This window comes from Seriola dumerili, unplaced genomic scaffold (genome assembly GCF_002260705.1).
Source record: "Seriola dumerili isolate Sdu_G_001 unplaced genomic scaffold, Sdu_1.0 BDQW01000166.1, whole genome shotgun sequence".
Lineage (NCBI taxonomy): Eukaryota > Metazoa > Chordata > Actinopteri > Carangiformes > Carangidae > Seriola > Seriola dumerili.
The window spans coordinates 618809-628187 of record NW_019174421.1 but is presented as its reverse complement, the minus strand read 5'-3'; the positions used below and the strand labels follow the sequence as shown (position 1 = coordinate 628187).

Here is a 9379-nt window from a genome sequence, read left to right as displayed (position 1 = left end):
ATGCGCACAGTCACACTGCACACAGGAATTACATGCAAACTTTGTGTGACTATGGACATGTGCTGCTGTTACTAATAACATTATTACAAGTTATTGGATGGATATTGGTTGTTGGAGGTTTCTCCTCTCGACTGTCACCAGCTGCTGCTCATTGTGGGAACTGTTGAGTTTCTCTCTATAATATTGTGAGGTCTTGACCTGACTCTGTGCCTGCCTTGAGATAATGTTTATTGTGATTTGATGCTATACAAGTGAAATAAAATTGAATTGAATTGAATTGAATGTGTTGGCTCAGCCTCAGCCATGCCAGCACTGTCATGGTGGGCCCCCAGTTTAAACTTAGACGGAACTCATCGACTCCGGTGGTCTTCTCCATAGGAGCGAACGCCGAGGAGCATGGGTACTGTAGTGTTTAGACATATTCCACAAACCAAACAGAAGGGAAGGTCCCGCCCGTCCCGTCTCTCTCCTGCATCTCGCCGCTCTCTACCTGACATTTTTTATAAACATGAAGACATCCTCAGAAAGTAAATATCAAAAACATGCTCCATGTTCCAAAGTGTCTCTCTTTGCCTCTGTCAGTGGTTGGCAGAGCTGTTCCAACATGTTAGTGTTTGGAAGTCTATCTTTGTGAGGACCATTTCAGTTTTAGATCTTGGCTTCGCTTTACAAAAATCTTCTCACTTTCTGGGTATGAGAACAATTTTGGCAAAGAGACACTTTGGAAAATGGAGACATATTCGTAATTCATTTACTGAAAATGTCCTTACCTTCCAAAGACATCTTCAAGTTTATAAAAAATGTCAATAACGTTTCACTTTCCTAAAATCTCCTGACTTTCCGAGTGTGAGGACAGTTTTTTGAAGATGGTCCTCACAAAGATAGATTTACAAACACACATGTTGGATGGTTGAACAGCTCTGCCAACCACTGACACAGATTCAACCACTCATACTGTAAACACACAACCCACCCCCAACACACACACACACACACACACACAGACCCCCAACACACACACACACACACATATTTGGATCACCCCCTCCCCCCTCCCCCACTGTGAAGCCTTTAAATAGAGCTCCACTCCGGCTCTTCGGCCTCGGTGATCGCATCCCCGCCGCCGGCAACTCATCTTCACAGGTTCTTCTCGAGTCCTAAAACCAAGGTAAATATCAACACACACACACACACACACACACACACACACATACAAATTTAATTTTGTGTCATTTTAACTTTTCATGTCACTTTGACTTTTAATGTGACTATAAAATGAATCCAAAAACAAACCCAGAATCTGCCAGAAACGACTTCTACTGTCTCGTCAGTTGCTCTGTGAGCAGCTCGCTTCCTGTTCAGTGATGTTAGTCTTCATGAAAACTGCAGGTCATGTGCATGTGTCGTCCTGCAGCAGGACATGTGCTGCAGTGACATGTTGGACGGCTGCAGACAGCTGCAGACAGCCGGACGCACTGAGCCGCGTCCTCACATGGACACATGCTGATTGTTCTGTGGTTTAAATTTATGTTAATAAGATTTAAAATGAGAAATCACTGTGAAGCCTGTGGTTTTGAATCAGACGTGAAATTCAAAGCCATGAAAGTTTTATAGACGTGAGTTCGACATCAGGTTCAAACTAACACAAGGAAACTGTAAAGTACCTAAAGTGCAAATCTAAAGACTGTAACTCTGACGTTCCACAGGATTTTTTCCACAGAATTCTATAATCTGTTTTCATAAAACTTTCTCAGGTTTATTGCCAAGTGGATTTTCAACATATAAGGAATTTACTTTGGTGTGGGTGACAATAAACATAAGAAGAAGAAAACAAATATGAACAGATAAAAAAGGAAGTACTGCAGGTCAGATATCTTCGGTATAAATACATAAATCTAAATACGTATGTGACTGCAGGTTTCTGCAGGTCGTACTGTCCATGCTGTTTGATGTGAACTCAGAACCCGTCAGAAAATCTAATAATATCTCATAATAATTCATTTTATTTGAAGTGGAAGAGACTGAATGTTATTTTAAATGTCTGTGGAGACGTTGTGGCTCTGACCTGACGGAGCATGTGCTTCAACCACCTCCCACCATTAGTAAGATCACTCCTGATTGGCTGACTGAAGCTGTCTGTCAGTTGTGTGTATGTGTATTGATCTCATTGAGTATTTCCTTTGTTAGAGGAGGAGTCAGAGGTGAAAGGTCATGTGTCTTGTTCAAGGACACTTCAACAGAAACAGGTTTTGCAAATATTCCTTAAAATTTCACCCAAAAATCCCAAATTTCCCGCCAGTTTTCCACAGTTTGATGATAAAACTCGACCTTGTGTTCACAGTTAGAGCCACTCTGCTTTAGCTGCAGTTTGTTCAAGGAGATTTCAACAGAAACATTTCCTGTAAATTAGATCCCATAAGGCCTGAATCTTGAGAGTCACTTAAAGAAAGAAACTCCAACATTCATCGTCACAATCAAACTGAGGAACAGAAAAAACAATTTGAAAAGTCATGAGCTGCATGATTTCAATTCACAGTGTCACTGAAGTTTTCTATGATTTAAGTTTATTCTAAAAATACTCTACTACTAGAACGAAGAATATTTGATTGTGTTTTCGATCTGCGGCTTGTTTCTTCTTGCTGCTCGTTTGTGGTCAAATTCTCTGAAAGTTTTTTGGCTGTTTGCTTGTCTCCTCTGTGGCTGCAGTGCACTGAGCTGTCAGGATCACTGTATGTGAGACAATGTGATCAAAATACAAAAACACAAAGGTGCATCCTCTGAGAAGCACGAATATCCGCGATGTGGATGAGTCTTTTTCTGGACCAAACCTGTCCGACAGGCCAACATCGTGTTTCTCACAGGACAAAAAAGGACAAAGATTTTTGGACTCAGCGCCTGGTGCGTGATTCAGTTTGATAAATCAGCAGAACATAAGCTCGATATTTGACCTTGAGGCCTAATTAAACCCTCAGAAACCCCCCCACCCCCCAGTAACTCCTGTGATCAGGTGGCCTGTTGCTGACCCCACACTCTCTCAGCCTGAATTCCTGCCAGAGCCACCTGCTTTCAGCAGATATCAGCTTCACATGAACAGATACCAACAGGCAGTAAAATTAGAAAGCAGGCCGCCTGGCACGCAGAGCTTTGTCCAGAGACGACGAGCCGGTGTTGAGCCGGAGCGGATGGTTTCCATGCTGAGAGAGAAGAAAGTGAGATTGAGACTGAGCGGCGGCTTCGATTTCTCACTCGCGCCTTCAGCAGAATGACGTCCAGCTTTAGATCGTTTGTCTAACGAGGAGTCACTTAATATCGTCTCCTGTCTTTTTAATGAGGAGTGAAGAATCTGAGATCTTAATAAGATTTACAAGACGAAACTTAATAAGACGGGTTTCTAAAACTCTAAGCTTGAAAAGAAATGACAGGATAAAAAACATATAATTTGTTTAAAGATCAGTCTCGATTCCCCGAGTGCTGATCCTGGATCCTCATCCTTCGTTTGTGGGACCCAAAGTGGTTTGAGTCTTTAAATCTCCAGGCTTCTCATAAGACTCATGAACTCACCTCCAACATCGACCCAAACTGATCCCGAACAGATGCAGTTTATTCAAGCTCGAGCTGCTTCCATCCTGATTTAGAAAACACAAACTGGTTCCTGCAGCGCAAACTCCGTCTTCTACATGTTGTGTTCAAGTCAGTGTTGATGTCTCCTGTCTTTAACAAAGACCAACATCTGTCCTGAACCTTAGCTCAGAGCTGTGAGGGAATATTAAGATTGCATTAGCGCTGCGTTCACGTGGTGTCAGAATAATTGGAGCGATGAGTTTCCGACAGGGAAGATTCACCTGAACACGTTCTCCTCATTGTCGAGCAGTAACGTAATCCATGTTCAGTGTGTGTTCATAAAAGACTGTAGGAGGATTTAAAAAGCAGAAAAGGCTGCAGCTTTACTGGGGACCACGATACAGTGTTGGTGGTCTGTCCCTCAAGAGAGGAACTGAGCTGATTCATTCACATGTTTTCAGAGGAGAAGGTCTGCGGTCACTGTTTGTTTATTTGTTTGTTTGTTTGTTTGGCGGCAGTTTAAAGAAAGAAATGTACCGTTGATGAACCTGTTTCTCCTTGTGCAGCTTCCTCAGCAGACATGGAGCGTACCTTCATCGCCGTGAAGCCCGATGGCGTCCAGAGAGGACTGTGTGGTGAGATCATCAAGCGCTTCGAGCATAGAGGCTTCAAGATGGTGGCTGCCAAATTCATGCAGGTAACCATGACGACCTTTTTATTTCTTTGATGTTACAGGACAAACTCTCCTGGATAATGTGACGACTCTACAGCTTTTAATAGCTTCAACTTCCCGCCTGAGATTTTTTTAAATTACTACAATACCCATGAGCCTCGGGCGCAGTTGCTATGGAGAAGGGTTTATTCAGAGGTGTGAATCAGAGCAACAGAGAATTAAAAAGTCAAAACGATGCTCCACAGCTGTTGAGGTCTGTCGGACCTGAACCAGAACCTGACACTGAAGTGAGTCCAGCACAGACCACATCTGGAGCAGCTCCACCCAGGTCCACAGGTCCCACAGCTCAAAGTAGATTACACCCTCAAACAGCTGTGGTCTCAGTCCTCACAGGGACAGAGGGCCACAGAGCTGGCTTCAGACCGGGGGGGTGGCAGCTGTTGAGCTTCAGTGAAGGACTCACACTGGTGTCACTGTCACACACTCAGCGTGGTTATTCTCAGCCGAGGTGTGTGTGAATGACAGTTGGCTTCAGTGTGTGTGTGTGTGTGGATTAATAATCTACACACTGACACCAGAGAGCGACGACGTCTTTCAGTTCAATTGAATAAACTTTATTTGTCCTCAGCAGGTGATTTAGAGTTGTTGTGAATTATAATCGACTATTTAAATATTTAATTTATCTTAATATTTTAACTTGTGTACATACACAAATGTAATATACAATATACATTTTTATTTCCTATGTACACTTATGTAAAAATTACATATGAAACCTGTTACATATATATCTGGCCTATACAGATATATACATTTATGTATGTATGCTTTTACTGTAGACATATGTAACGTAGATATATATCCAACCAGTTAAATATTATATACTATCATATATTATTATATATTACAGGCTGAGACATGTTTAAAATGAATGAGAAATGTCATATATCATGTCTGTGGTTTCAGGCCTCTGAGGACCACATGAAGAACCACTACCTGGACCTCAAGGACATGCCCTTCTACGGTGGACTGTGCAAATACATGTCCGGTGGACCCATCCTCGCCATGGTAACATACACATCCACACACACACACGCACACACACACACACACACACACACAAACACTCAGACATTCATCTCCTCTCTGGCGCTCCTGTCATTCAGATATCTTTCTCTTTATATCTCTTTCCATTTCATCTGCACTCTCTCTCCACCCACCTGTCGTCATTCATGCTCTCTCCACACACACACACACACACACACACACACACACACACACACACACACACTCTCTCTCTCTCCTTGTATGGAGCAGACAGTCGTACACACTGACCGGTCACACGTCCTCAGAGGTGACACAGCTGACCTCCAGCAGGACGCTGATGATAACTGAAGTGATAGAGGAGACTTTCATGTTAACGCCCCCTCAGCTTCTCTTCTGCTTCACTCAGGGATGTTACAACTCATTTAAAAACACTTCAATCCACCTGTTTCATGATCAGCAGATGCAGATGTAATGCAGCTGTGATCGGGAGCCGGTCAGACTTCAGGTAGACTGAGTCTGGATTCATTTGTCGTACAGACTTTAATTCTAGATGAACCCTAACTGCTGCTGTATAAACACATCGGGAACGAACACATAGTGAAACACAGGAGGAAAAATATGTTGAGAAGTCAGAACAAATACTGGAGTTTAATATATCTGGGTATAACTACAGAGTTATAAATCAGATTATTATAATCAGATTGTTACTGTCTCTAAGCAGAGATTTTATCTTCTGTTTGTATAAGACATGGAAGTGTTATATGGACAGTCTCTATTGTTTTGTCCATTTCAGTATTTTAGGTAGGTGTTCCTAAAAAACTGAGCGTACGTCTTGACCAGGTGTGTGAATGTGTGTCTTTGTGTTTCAGGTGTGGGAGGGTCAGAACATTGTGAAGCTGGCCAGGATGATGCTGGGTGAGACCAACCCTGCTGACTCCAAGCCCGGCAGCATCCGTGGAGACCTGTGCATCAACATTGGCAGGTGAGCAAACTGAACACGACCCCAGGTGACCCCACACACACACACACATGTACACACACACATGCGCACACACGCACAACTGTCAAACTGCAGACTGTGTTCTCCAGAAGCTTCTCTGACATCTGCAGAATCAGGAGCCAGTTGCACAAAGCACCTCAAGTTTTCTACTTAAGTTTGACAGTTTAAGTTTATATAAACGTATAGATAGATAGATATACACACACACACGTATACATATAGATATATACATACACGCACACACATATTATCTTCTAATGTTTAGTTATTATAATTGTAATTTTTCCAGACTCTTCTTGATTAGCACTAAAGAGCTTCCATCACAGATGAACTGAAACATGAGGTGGAGTGTACATGTAAAATGTCGTTAATGAGCTCAAACCTCTTGTTTTCTCAGGAACATCATCCACGGCAGCGACACCCTGGAGAACGCCAAGAGAGAGATTGGCCTGTGGTTCAAGGCTGAGGAGTTTGTCTCCTACACTTCTTGCGCCCAGACCTGGCTGTACGAGTAAATCGGCCAATCACCGACCAGTCAACTAGAACCCACCCCAGTCACCCCTACCCGCCCTACAGTCGATCCTCTCACTTCGTTTTCACTGATCAATCCAAAAACATGTAGTGCTTATCAATAAAGTCTCATGTTAACAACAAAAGTCTGAGCGTTTTTATGCCTTACTATACTATGACTTTCTATAACTTACTATACTATGACTTTTTTGCCTTACTATACTATGACTTTTAATGTCTTGCTGTACTATAACTTTCTATACCTTACAGTATTACGACTTTTTGTGCCTTACTATACTATGACTTTTTATACCTTACTATACTATGACTATTTATACCTTACTATATTATGACTTTTTATGCCCTACAATACTATGACTTTTCATACCTTACTATAATACGACTTTCTATACCTTACTATACTATGACTTTCTATGCCTTACTATACTATGACTTTTTATGACTTACTATACTATGACTTTCTATGACTTTTTATGCCTTACTATACTATGACTTTTTTGCCTTACTATAATATGACTTTATATACCTTACTATAATATGCGTTTCTATACCTTACTATACTACGACTTTTTATGCCTTACTATACTATGACTTTTAATGCCTTACTATACTATGACTTTTTATGCCTTACTATACTATGACTTTTTATACCTTACTATACTATGACTTTTTTGCCTTACTACACTATGACTTTCTATGACTAATGCCATACTACACTATGACGTTTTATGCCTTACTATACTATGACTTTTTATGCCTTACTATACTATGACTTTTTTGCCTTACTACACTATGACTTTCTATGACTTTTTATGCCTTACTATACTATGACTTTTTATGCCTTACTATACTATGACTTTATATACCTTACTATAATATGACTTTCTATACCTTTCTATAGTATGACTTCTTATACCTTACTATACTATGACTTTCTATAACTTTTTATGCTTTACTATACTATGACTTTCTATGCCTTACTATACTATGACTTTCTATGCCTTACTATACTATGACTTTCTATGCCTTACTATACTATGACTTTCTATGCCTTACTATACTATGACTTTCTATGCCTTACTATACTATGACTTTCTATGCCTTACTATACTATGACTTTCTATGCCTTACTATACTATGACTTTCTATGCCTTACTATACTATGACTTTCTATGCCTTACTATACTATGACTTTCGATAACTTACTATACTATGACTTTTTTGCCTTACTTTACTATGATTTTTTATGCCTTAATATACTATGACTTTTTATGCCTTACTATACTATGACGTTTTATGCCTTACTATACTATGACGTTTTATGCCTTACTATACTATGACTTTCTATGACTTTTTATGCCTTACTATACTATTACTTTCTATAACTTACTATACTATGACTTTTTATGCCTTACTATACTATGACTTTTTTGCCTTACTACACTATGACTTTCTATGACTTTTTATGCCTTACTATAATATGACTTTCTATACCTTACAATACTATGACTTTTTATACCTTACTATAATATGACTTTCTATACCTTACAATACTATGACTTTTTATACCTTACTATACTATGACTTTCTATACCTTTCTATACTATGACTTCTTATACCTTACTATACTATGACTTTCTATAACTTTTTATGCTTTACTATACTATGACTTTCTATGCCTTACTATACTATGACTTTTGATAACTTACGATACTATGACTTTTTATACCTGACGATACTATGATTTTTAATGCCTTAATATACTACGACTTTTTGTGCTTTACTATACTATGACTTTTTCTGTCTTACTATACTACGACTTTCTATGCCTTACTATACTATGACTTTCTATAACTTACTATACGATGACTTTTTTGCCTTACTATACTATGACTTTCTATAACTTACTGTACGATGACTTTTTTGCCATACTATACTATGACTTTTAATGTCTTACTGTACTATGACTTTTTATACCTTACTATAATGTGACTTTCTATACCTTACTATACTATGATTTTTTATGCCTTACGATACTATGATTTTTTATGCCTTACGATACTATGATTTTTTATGCCTTAATATACTATGACTTTTTATGCCTTACTATACTATGACGTTTTTATAACTTTTTATGCCTTATGATACTATGATGTTTTTATGACTTTTTATACCTTACTATACTATGACGTTTTTATGCCTTACTATACTATGACGTTTTTATGACTTTTTATGTCTTACTATACTATGATGTTTTTATGACTTTTTATGCCTTACTATACTATGACGTTTTTATGACTTTTTATGCCATACTATACTATGATGTTTTTATGACTTTTTATGCCTTACTATACTATGACGTTTTTATGACTTTTTATACCTTACTATACTATGACGTTTTTATAACTTTTTATGCCTTACTATACTATGACGTTTTTATGCCTTTTTATGCCTTACTATACTGTGACGTTTTTATGACTTTTTATGCCTTACTATACTATGACTTTTTATGTCTTACTATACTATGACGTTTTTATGCCTTTTTATGCCTTACTATACTATGACGT

General features: G+C 39.0%; 1 protein-coding gene across 1 annotated transcript; it reads left to right on the top strand.

The window, feature by feature from the left end:
* The first annotated feature begins 1076 nt into the window (after window positions 1-1076).
* On the top strand, window positions 1077-6937 carry LOC111226863 (nucleoside diphosphate kinase A-like). Its single transcript, XM_022752164.1, has 5 exons — window positions 1077-1168; window positions 4128-4258; window positions 5201-5302; window positions 6151-6263; window positions 6679-6937. The coding sequence occupies exons 2-5, from the start codon at window positions 4142-4144 to the stop codon at window positions 6794-6796; spliced, it is 450 nt and encodes a 149-aa protein (XP_022607885.1). The 5' UTR covers window positions 1077-1168; window positions 4128-4141; the 3' UTR covers window positions 6797-6937.
* The last annotated feature ends 2442 nt before the right edge of the window (window positions 6938-9379 follow it).

Bases quoted from the DNA above. Each gene is read 5' to 3' on its own strand.
- LOC111226863 (XM_022752164.1), top strand. From the start codon at position 4,142: ATGGAGCGTACCTTCATCGCCGTGAAGCCCGATGGCGTCCAGAGAGGA. The intron at 4,259-5,200 runs GTAACCATGACG...CTGTGGTTTCAG, and splicing joins TGGCTGCCAAATTCATGCAG to GCCTCTGAGGACCACATGAA. The intron at 6,264-6,678 runs GTGAGCAAACTG...TTGTTTTCTCAG, and splicing joins CTGTGCATCAACATTGGCAG to GAACATCATCCACGGCAGCG.